At 40.1% G+C, this 12,083-nt stretch overlaps 1 protein-coding gene across 1 annotated transcript in view; it reads left to right on the top strand.

Moving 5' to 3' along the window:
* bckdhb (branched chain keto acid dehydrogenase E1 subunit beta) overlaps positions 1–10,651 on the top strand; it is a 46,989-nt gene extending 36,338 nt beyond the window's left edge. The window contains exons 9-11 of the mRNA XM_029505353.1: positions 342–428; positions 8,422–8,574; positions 10,180–10,651. Of these exons, the coding sequence (XP_029361213.1) occupies positions 342–428; positions 8,422–8,562 (228 nt within the window). The 3' untranslated portion in view covers positions 8,563–8,574; positions 10,180–10,651. The remainder of the gene's footprint in view (positions 1–341; positions 429–8,421; positions 8,575–10,179) is intronic.
* The last annotated feature ends 1,432 nt before the right edge of the window (positions 10,652–12,083 follow it).

The raw sequence follows: 12,083 nt of genomic DNA, 5'->3' as shown, positions 1-12,083 counted from the left end.
CGTCTCCATTTTACACATGCACACGCATACTCTCAGGATAATACAGCCAGGCTCACATGGAGCCTGAGAGTAATAAGCAGATATGCCATACCACAGCAAGCAGTATCTGAACCAGCCTTAGATGGTAACACCCATCTCCCATGCCAAATGCACCAGTGACACCTCCAGTAGATGAACTTTGACCTTGTCAGTCTTTCTAACACAACCAATACATCCACAGACTAGCACATATCTTTGTGCCTTTGCACAGGCCTGTAAGTATAAAAGATCATTTGTTGCAGATAACAGAAAGAAAAATTTTACAAAATTTTTACAAACATCTGCGTGTCTTTCTTTTCTAGTCGGTGGTGAAAACTGGACGTTTGCTCGTCAGTCATGAGGCGCCAATCACTGGAGGTTTTGCTGCTGAAATCAGCTCTACAGTGCAGGTGAGTGTCGGTCAGCCTCTGTGTTTTTGTATGAGAACATACTGTATATGAGAAGATTTTATTGACTCTGATGCTCCCCGGGGTAGGACATGGTCCTGTTCTTAATAGGTTCCAGGGGTTTTGTTCAATAAAAACCCTACCTGGTAACAGAGCTAAAATACAACTCACCCTCTTCTCAAACATATATACCTTGTAATGAAAACCTGAAAAACAAAGATCAAATGATTTTAGAATGGATAAAAAACACAATTTAGAACATACATAGTACCAACAATATGTAAATTAATGGGAATAGTCCAACATCTTCTGAAGAGTTAAAACTTTCAAAAAAATGTGATTGACTCAAGGGGATAATGAATACCGCAGGAGGACTAATTAGATTCTTCATTCTGAATTGGCCAAGCGGGTTTTCTGCAACTAATCAGAAACTGCTGATATAGTAGCTCTAATTACCAATGTAAGATTTACAAAATATTACTTGCTGCTCGCAATAGAAAAGGCCCGGACACTGTAAGCAACGCATGCCAGAGACAGCAGACGACAAAGTCTGAACTAAGTGTGATGCATGACTAAATGAAAGGCCCACCCGTTGCCATCATCCTGATTACATCTATATTTGCTTGGTGAGATAATTGCCTTCAGAATGTGTGGTGTTTTCTCCCTGTGACATTATGAACAGTGAGTTCTACTCTGAATGAGCAATCTGTGTCTGAAGAATGACAGCTCTTTATGCCTCCCTCTTGAAAAACCATCAGAGCATTTGTGCGTCTGTAACATTGTAAATGCTACCTGGAGTAAAATAAATTGAAGCTCTCCTCATTTACTGTCGGGTCAGATGTTGCTTAGCTCCCCTGTCAGTAGGGGCTGAAATGGTCACTGAGCCATCCCTCTGTCAACATATCCAGGTTTTCACATTGTGTATGACTGATGTAAGTTGTTTGTGTGTTTGATTGCATTGAGTTGAATACTGTTCGACCTTGAGGCCCCTCTGATAACTGTTAAAAACCTGCATTGCATGATACTTAATCCTTGTTGCACAACATGATATGCTTGCTTTAAATGCACATCCTTCACTCAAGTAAAAGGTATAGTGGCCTCCAGTATCCTATTAAAGTCAATCAGCCATTCCTCCTGGGTGATTGCTTTGGTCCCATCAACACTCAGCCCATTGCAATATCACTTGATTAAAAAAAAAAAAAAAAAAAAAAAAAAAAATCTGTCTCACCTGGCAACAGATATCATCATTTCAGGTATCAAACTCATGCACATGAGCACTCAAATGTGGTTTGTGTAATTCTTAAGTTTTTGAAAAATTGATTAACAATTAGAATCTCTTGCCCAGTTTTCCATTTTTTATACTGCTTTTCACATCAAAAGTAATGACCATTTTACGTCAATGTCACATCATATGACCATTACCGCAATTACTAGAAAAGCCCCACTGGCTAAGGATGAAAGTGACGGAACAGCTACTCACACTCACATTCAGACCTATGGACAATTTAGAGTCACCAGTTAACCTAGACATGCATATCTTTAGACAGTGGGAGGAAACCAGAGTACCCGGAGGAAACCCACACAGGCACCGGGAGAACATGGAAACTCCGCACAGAAAGGCCCCAGGCCGGGAACTGAACCCGCAGCCATGCTGCCCAAGATGAAACATCTTTCATAATTTTCATAGTACTTTATCATTTCTAGGTTATGGTTCCACGATAAGACGATACCTGGTTGCAGATCTGGTCCTCGATCACGTATGAGTGACATACGTGAAGTGTGAAGTGAAGTGTATGGATGCTTAGTAGAGCCACTTGAGCGATTATAAAAGAGGTTTGTGGCCTGTTTTGATGTTTTTCCCTCACTGTGAATCTGGGTCACCATTGGAATCCATTATAGCCACTGCAAGTTCATGCCGGCTCAGCCACAGCCTCCACAAGAGCAGAAAATCATTCACAGTGGATCACAGTCTATAATTCAATAATTTGTTGATAGATAGGAAGTAGATTAATTCTGGTCATTGTTTCAATTCATCCCAGGTAGCAGAGTGAGGTCACAATCTCACTCAATTAACTAAAATAAGAAGATAACTGGGATGTGGTGAGACTGTGGCAAACAGTTCTGGATAATTATGATAATTGAATTATGCACGCATTCATTGGAAAATCTACAGTAATGTAGGATATGCATTGGGACGTGGCTATCATGTGATTGATATACTGTACCACTGACCTGGTGCAGGAGAGAAAGTATGGACTGGATTTGAATTTTCCTTTTGAGCCATCTTTTTGTAAACAGTTTGTTCAGACTGTATATACACTAATGAGTTATTGACCTATTCAAGCACACATTGAAGGAAAATTCTGAGGCCTTTGCTAAATTTAACTCAGGTGCAGCAGAAATGGTGTCCCCTGGGAGAGTTCAATTTACTGCACAGTCCAACTTGGCCTCAGTGATTGTCTGATAAGATGCTAAAATTACAGCTTTTAGCACAAATATTGAGTCACAAGACCTCAGCAACTGCCATAACATCCAGACTTTTAGGATATTGGACTGAGACTAATACAGAGCAACACCAGTGTTGATGTTTAATGTATAAATTTGTACCACAGCTTTGTGTTTATTCACATGGCTTATTATGCAATTAAAGGGCAAAAAGATAAAGTGCTTGTGGGTAAAGTTGTGTAGTCTAGCTATTGTTGTCTGTGTTGTTGTGTTCAAACTTCAAACACTACCAATCCATTTTGGGCCCTTTCAGAGGTATCCACTTACCTATTGGATTCTCTCTTATGTATTGAAAACAGGGAGAGTTTGGTCGGGCTTGCCATGTTTTCCTTTATCAGGCTTTGGCAGCAGCCTTCATATTGTAATAATGTGTCATTGGTTGGCCCTTCCCGTGAGTGTTTGGCTGATGACTTAATAGGACGGAATGAGATGTGGCTAAAGACAATAATTTCATGGACTTCAGGGATGCACAGAGAGAACTGGTGAATCACCCACCTCCCCTTAACCATACAGACCACCACAGACTTTCATAAAGTTGGTTTGAAAAAGCTCAAGCTTTGGTTGATCAGTTTGGTTTCAGAGAAATGTAATAAATTTTCCAGTGGTTGCGAAAGACCTAATGATATGCTCTGTATTACAAGAAATGTTTGCTGTACAGGTCAATCCGAGAGCTGTGCAGAACATTTCCACTAAACTATGCTTCACGCTGCACTGAATCATGAAGCACTGTCGCTCTAAAAGTCTCAAAAAAAAAAAGTGTGGTGGGTCCCTTAGATTGACAGCTCCTCCACTGGCAGCGCTTTCAATTATTTGTCTGTTATTTCACCTACCAGAAACAGATATTCTGCCCAGTGTTTCCCGTAGAGTTGTGGAACTCTTCTGGGATACGGTTCAAAGACTACTGATTCCCCTCAGGCCCAGTCGGTGTGAGCTAAGTATTAAGGTTTGCACGTTTTCTGCCATAAATTCCTTCAGAATCAGAATCAGACCACTGGCTGCCTGTTAGGTTTTACTGACTGAGACTCTGGGTAGTCACAAGGCCTGCGGCATTAGGCTTCACTGTAAAAGCATTGCCCCCCCACCCCCCTCCTCTCTGTCAGGAGATACAGTACATTGCCTTCAGAGGAGAGTGTTTATACTGGAAGGCTCCTTTTAAAAGGGTTGTGAATTGGATACAGGTACCATCTTGTTGGATAAGGAGATTACGGTGGTTATATGATGCTGGACTGCTGCTGCTTGTTCTTACAGCATCAACTCTTACCCTGATCCCTGATTCCCTATCTTTTCTTTTCCCAGCGATATTGCATGAAGTAATTTCACGACTCCAAGTCAATGTCACCTTTACTTAGTTGGTTTCACTGTCAGTTTATCTGTGCAGTAATTTTAATTAAGTGGTGGGATGCCTTGTTTTTACCTGTTAAACAATTAAAACGCCCTACTACCTATCTGTTTTTTGTTTTGTTTGTTTGTTTTATTAAGTTTATATATAAAAAAAACATTGAAGGGATTGGAATTACCTTATCAAATAAAACAGCACTGATGTAAATGTAGATTGCATTAATTTCGGAGGAGACATATTAGCTGACCACGATCACGGGCTCCATAGTAAAAGCTATAAATAGTCATATTCTTGCAGACTTAAAACCACTTTCAGGCAATTTTCTCCTGGTTTAAAGGATTTCTTAGATGCTATTGTCTGTGACATTTGGTATCTTACCACCTCTGGCTGCAACCTCCCAATCTGCGGGTGTTTCTGACAAACTCTTGTGTCACAGCAGAAACAATATCATCACTGCAGATCAGAGCCCCCGCTGCACTGTATTTTTAAATTCTTTTCCGCTGCAAGATGCATGCTTTTTGTTTCTTCCCATGCCACATAGTTTTACTCTGACATTTAAGGATATCGCATATAATGAGGCACTTCCCAAAACATAAACACTGATTTGAATGAAATCTGAGTTGTGTGGCCGTCCTCTGTCCAGCTGTGGTGGCAGGCAGGCAGGCAGTCAGACTACTGTACTTTTCTCCCACTTCCAGTAAATGTATTTAGAGGAGATTACAGATGTGATCCAGACAAAAAAGCAAACTCCCTGGTACTGTCTGACTGATTGTCTGTAGTAGGACAGGGAATAGATCTTGAGGTTGTAATCTAAGAGGACATGGGTAATCACATTGTCACTTCCATCAATACACTGGGATAAAAAGAAAGCAGAATACCTTGTGGCACTATTTCTGGTGTCTGTGAGGAAGGCTTCTTCGCTGCACCATTTCATAAATGCCTTCGACAAAAGCTCACATCACATATTCACATCATGCAGTCAGATCATTGCTAGCAAAAAATTTTAGCATTTGAAATGTGCACAGAAGGAAATTTATGAATATGTGTTTTGTTAATTTGCATCTGACATGTCTGTCAAATAAAAGATACTCACTTCCACATCCAAATTTGCCCCAGGTCCAGTCCATTCAAGAGCACTCCTGACTAATTTCTGTGTATGTCTGTTCATGTGCTTCGAGTGAAGGACACTGTTTTCCCAAGAAATCAGCAATTGCCATGTCAGCCATGTGCTGGTTATTACATTAATGACGTTTAATTAAAACAATTAAACAAGACTGAACTGTTCCAGTGAGCTCACTGGTATAGAATCCATTCCTGAAAACATCTTGAACTAAAGACACCTATGACATAGTCCTGGCAGCCTGCTGCAAGGTATACGAACTGAAACACACTGAAAACAATGTCCCTGCATTCTGCAGTACACTATAGCACCAGTTGTAGATTCCAAAGCCACTGGTTACGTCTGTTACATTTTTTTTTAATATATATAACTTGAGTTTTTATTGAAGTTGAGTTGAGTTTGAATATGCTTCAAGGTTGGATATGTTGGACATCTTAGGCCCTTAGGCCAAGGACATCTGTCAGCACATGAAAGCAATGCACTTAAGCAAACTGAAAAAGGAAAAAAAAAAACAAAAACAAATTATGCTTTCAGTCACCTGTTGTAAAATTGCCTGGACCTGCCGCAGCCTGTTGGAAAGAGTCAGTCCTAGGTTGTTCTGAAGTTAAAGAGAAGGGAGGACATAGGGCAATGAACAGTAAATGAGGATGTGGTGAGCTAGTTGTCTCATTTCTGTGTACAAGCTGATTTCAGTTAATTAGCTGGGTGGCACGGACTCCCAGTCCTACCGCGCAGAAGTCCGGCTGACAGGAAGATAACAATGCTAGGAGCACTGAGCCCTGCACAGCAAAGAGAAGGTGGTGGTGGGGGGCTCTGCCTGCTTTTGCGCTTCAGTCTTATTGGCACCAAAATGAAAGACCCCATGATTCCTGGCCTGACCCTTATCCGCTAGCTTTACTGGCTTACTAATCGATTGCAGCACACTACACGGCTGTCACTTTTTCCAAAACCTAAGTTTAAAATAATGTGAAGTAGCACTTAATTTGATACACAAAACTAGATAGACTGTACATTTTGAATTTGAACAGTTCATTATATTAAAATGTTTCCCATGTTTCGACATAAGTTCCAAAAAAAAAAATAATTTTCATCCAATCATAAATGACTGCCACAGCTGTCCCATCCAGCCACACTTCATTCACCCACTGTCACACTATTTTTTTTACAAAATTTCAGTTTTAGAGCTCTGATATATTATCATGCAGTCGTTACATTAGCTGCTTCATACATCTCTTTCTGCTTGGCAAGCATTTTATTTCAGTAATCCATCCAGGTTCTATTGTCCAAACTGGAAAGCTGTACCATGTCATCTCCACAGGCAGACAAGGCAGTAGGCCCCTGCCGCAGTCTCCTTCTGTTTCTCTTGTTGTGTTGTCGTTTTACAGGCTATAAAAGAACCAAAGCACAAAGGGCCTCCTCATCAAGTCTAACATTACCCTGAACTCTGCCAGAAGTTTTATAAGAAACAAAAAACATACTCTGAAACATTCAAGGGTTTCCCATACAGCCCAATGGCGGCCATTTGGGTTGGATTGTAATGAAGGGATTACATGGATCGCTGAATTTTTGATGCTGTAGGTCAAGTATGCACTGTGTCAAGACATACATGCACAAACAGGCAGTACACAAAGAGAGTGCTGTGTAACGTCTGATTGCCTGCGTTGTTTTCAGGACAGTATAATCTGGGAGAGGGTACTTCTCGCTTGTTTCTGTAAATCTGTGTTCATTCAACCCATCAGGGGGTTTGTCCCATTTGCAGTGTTTTGGCCAACTTCATTCTCGTCACTCTCCACAGGGAGAGGTCAGAAGTCAATATGGAGATGCAACTCGTGGCTTGTTTTGCACACAGGCCAAACTGCTTTAGCATTGGCCTTTTATGACGAGCCTGAATAAACCACTGTTGCTTGTCAGGTATGGTAATAGATATGAATAAAGAAGCTGTTTGACCATTTCCATGACAGCTGTTCTACGTCTGGATGTTTCAGTCAGCATCAAGTATTCACTATTGGCAGTTCTGGAAACTGAAATATGCACACAGTTGATAAAAGATGGTAATAGCATTAAAAGTGAGAAAGCTATTCAGGGCTGCTGAAAGATGGCTGATGTTGATTTGAAACAAATATCTTTAGAGCCAACTGCCAAGGCAAGGACGTGTCTGTGCATGCTAGCTTAAATGTGGTGATAGTTAAGAAGCACCTTCAAATAGTCAAAGCCAAAAGTGTAAATGTATAATTTCAGATGTGCTGAAATGAGTGTGATAGTAACCAGCAGCAACTGTACTAATGAAATAAATCTACCACCACCTTCCATTGTTCTGTATTATTTCCACTACTCCTCTCTTCACAACCCCAGCAGTTCCTAGTTTGTCTAACATAATCACATTACTCGTTTATTAGAAGACTACAATGCCACAGGGTCTGAAAGGTCATTTCTGACTTTCTGACAGCGTGAATTTGATAAAATATCTTGTTAGCCTTTTCTAGCAATATGTCAGAGTCTTCCTCAGCGGATATTGTTGAACTCCTAGAAATGGAAAAAGTGAGAAACTAGAGGCCTTTGTATAAAGATTTTGTGCACCTTCATAATACCTATTGTCATATGGCTGCACTGGTTCAATTTTCCTGCTCCCTCGGCAGTTTGGCACAGTGAACTTGCACGTGTACCAATGACAAGTTGGGTTGGGAATGTTCCAAATCCGCTTTGTACACAAGGTACCAATTTATTTGGTTTTTGAAACTGCATGACGATAAGGAAGTCACATTTTTATCATGGTGTCCAATATTTTGAAAATTACCTGTGTGCTTCTTCTGGTGATTTACTCTTGAAGAGTAACGTGACATGCTGCAGTTCAATCAGTATCAGACATGCAGTCACAGTCTGAACATGTTAGCTTGACTTTCCTAGCAGAATGAATCTGGTTTGAGCACTGACAACATTGCAACAATGATGAGGGTATATTTCATCATCACCTTTTCTTTTTTTCTTTTTTTTTTGTTTGTTTGATTTTTTTTTTCCTACCCCCATCTTTGCAGGAGGAGTGCTTCCTTAACCTTGAGGCTCCAATCGCAAGGGTCTGTGGTTATGACACACCCTTCCCCCACATCTTTGAACCCTTCTACATCCCCGATAAGTGGAAGTGCTTTGATGCGATAAAGAGGATGATCAATTACTGAGACCGCTGTCAGGTGAGCAATTAACTTTTTTCTCATGCTAGTTTATGAAAGAGTAATTCCTTTCCAAATAGTATATAAAATAATTTCGACAGCGGCCCATACCCTGCCATTTACCACAAGTCGTCATGACAGCTGCTATGGATGATCTTAGATTATTGATATTTTGTTTGATGTGTTTTTAATGCAGCTACATGTTTCTGTGCTGTACCACAAATTGCGTCTTTTTGGGCATTAGTTTTTGGGCACAATTTTATGTCTAACAACAGATACATGAGAAGCAGAACAGTCAAAATCAGTGCATCTCAATTGCCCCTATTATCATGATACTTTCCAGTTAAGTGGCATTTAGGGGCTGTTTAAACACATTCAGATAATATCCATCAAGATAATCCACCTTAATTTCTGCAAAGCAATAGTAGCTGTCCTTAGCTTAGCACACTAGCCACCAAGATTAAAGGAAAAACACTTTTCACAGTTTGCAAATGGCCAACTGCACATCTTTGCATTCACTGGTCCAACATGGAGTCCAAAACCCAAACCCATTCAGTGTACACTGTTTGAAATGTACTTCAAATGACACTTAAATCTATCAAATATATGAATATTGTACTCTGGTCAGTCTGTTTATCAGTTAATCTGTTGTTACCTTGTGTGTACTGTACTTATTGCCAAATTTAAGTTAATGCAGCTTTTTGTGACAGACTGTGACAAAAACAGAGTTGACGGCATCAAGTAGCAGCCACATCTGTCCAGCTACTCCAGCCAAGGTGATCAGTTCTTGTCAGTCAGTATTTAAACTTTACGGTCTTGAATATTAACAAATATGCTGATATAAATTTGCAATATTGCAAAAATCAAAAAAGTTCTATACACCTGGAGTGTTCAGAAGTAAAACTGAATCATCTATTAGTCGTTTTCTTTTGGTCAGCACGTAAGCCACATTCCTGGCATGTCTGTTGGAGAGTGCACATTGCAGTGTGCAATAAAGGTAGGCACTTGAATGCGCTGGAAAATTCTTGCAGAGAGGCTCTTGTACAGAGGCCAGCAGCATCATCATTCAACCATATAAGCTGTCAGTGTGCTCAAGGATGTGTTCACTCTATGTGGACATGCTTCCTTGACACCAAAGCCCCTCGATGTGAAACCTTAGTGTCTTAAGGGTTTTGAAGCATCTGTTTTAGGTGAATCCACACCTGTACTTAAAGCTGCTGACTTGTAATCAGACCACCCAAGACTGATTTTAGTGGCAAGTATTAACAGAGCCAACATGTCATGGATATGCTCCATTGAGTTGTGCAACTTCATGTTGCTTTCTCAGTGTTTGTTGGACTGTTGTCTTTTATTAGTTGCCTCAGTGCTGAACCATTCCCCGAGTTTCACTGTACAATCCCTGTTTAATTGTCAGTGTCATTTTGAGTTATAGCCATTGAAATGCTGGCCTCAGTGAGCAAGGAGGAATGAGCCCTTCAAAAAATACTTAATTGAATCCAACATGTCACCTCATCTTCACTGCTCAGCAAGTGTCTCCGTCCAGCTCTACTTTTCCTCCTCGTCTGCCATCCACTGTCACGCCAAGTTATTCTGTTTAACTTTCTGAACCTTTCTCCTTTTCCAAAGCCAACTTCTGGTAGCCCTGAACTCCATGCTCTCCCCCTTTTCCTCCTCCTTCATCCAATCAGTGGAGAGCAGCCAGGAAAAGACACTTTGTTGACCATCCAATCAGGACGCAGTATCCAGATGGGCTCCATGTCCATCTGTGTGATCCAGCGAAGAGACTGTTACGTTATGTCTAAGTTAGGGAACCTCTTGCTGCAGCAATGGAAAATGATTTGATTCATTCTATATGATGAAAGTCTGCATTAACTTCAACATAATACAGATTACATTTCTTCTTAAATAAATGTTGGATACGATGGAGGAAACTGTATTTGGTTGCATTTTGTGACTATCTGCCTTTTTGTGCTGTTATCTTAGATTGAATATGTCCAACGGTGCTCAAGACTTTATTTACTTTGACATACACTTAACCTTATTGTACGAAGAATGGAAATGTGGTTTTTAAGGAAAATAAAATTACATGGTGATTTGCTGTGCTTTAAATTTATTTGGCAGTTTGGCAACAAGTTCCTCACTCCACCCTTCTGGTCACATGATTAAAAGAAATGTATATTTTACCAGGCGAGTGAAATTCAAATTGTATCAATCATCTAAAGAAAATGGGAGTTTTACATTGCCAGCACTTATTTTACAACACAATGAACACACTTATTACTTTATATAGTAGCTTTTGAATCAGCTGCTCTCTCAATTCTGTTTGCAGGGGGAAAACCAAACCAGTGCACTTCACTTACAATATTGGATTTGACTATTTAAAACTGCGTTACATCGGGGCCACAGTTTGAACTTTTTTTCCTGCTTTTAAAAACCTTTTCCATTTTATCACTACTTCCATAACAAAATGGTCTTGTAAATTTTAAAGAGATTGACAATTAGTTTAACAGTTTCAAAATGGGACTCATTGAATCAACTCTGTCCTGCTGCATGTGTTGCAGAGAAATTTTGAATCATGGATAAACTTTCGTGAAAACTGTCTGCCAGAAACTGGAAGTCACCCCATACCTCCATTAGCGGACCCTGGCAAAAATACGAATGGTGTCCTCACTGCCACCACAGCAGAGAATATAAGCGTGTTAATAAACCAAGAAGCCAAGTGTAAATCCTCGTCTTCTCAAAGTGGCACTACCTTATACCACTGTGACAGAATTAGATGCGGTGATTTATTATTATTAATTTTGAAGGGGACTTTATAATATGACGTCTAACCTCAAGATGGTGTAAGAAAGCACACAACACATTTAAAACAACGAGTCTGCTCAGCTAAGATTTCACAGTTCAGCAGACAGTCCAGTGCAGTGGATGTCCTGGTGTAAGACAAAGATAAAATCGCTTCATCTCTGGGTGATCTGGTGTCCGAGTGTTTGGAATGTGTGTCATTGGGACAATGAGCCCTGAGCAGGTCACCAGTTGGCCTTCGGTCTGGATGGACACTTTACAGCTTTTTGATCCCACACTCTGCTCCCCAAAAAAATCTTCTCAATCTTGGAAGATGATTACTGAGAGCAAGCTTTGACCAGATCTCCCAGATCTGCCATAATTCACAAGTTACCTTCCAGATATTAAAACAACATCATTTGAGCTCAACACCAAAATGGACCAAGTTCTTCAGAGCAGTCAATAAAAACTTTCTGGTTTAGATTTGTTTTTGTTAGTTTTTTGGTTTTTGCTTTTTTTTTTTTGGCAATAAATAGATTTTTGCAGTTTTAATGGAGCTAGACTGGAATAAGGAGATTCATGAATTAATTTTTATTTTGAATTTACACCTATGAATCATAAAATCTCTTTATCATTGTATCCCAGGTGTTCAGTCATCCCCTGTCTGTGCAGCAGCTGTGTCTTTTCTGCATTACATAATGGCCACGGTCTGTCCTTTCCAAATTGCTCAATGGATTAAAGCTGTTCTA

The sequence above is a fragment of the Echeneis naucrates genome, chromosome 6 (assembly GCF_900963305.1).
Source record: "Echeneis naucrates chromosome 6, fEcheNa1.1, whole genome shotgun sequence".
NCBI classification, from domain to species: Eukaryota; Metazoa; Chordata; class Actinopteri; order Carangiformes; family Echeneidae; genus Echeneis; species Echeneis naucrates.
The sequence above is the reverse complement of the archived record's forward strand: the minus strand, read 5'-3'. Positions and strand labels throughout refer to the sequence as shown.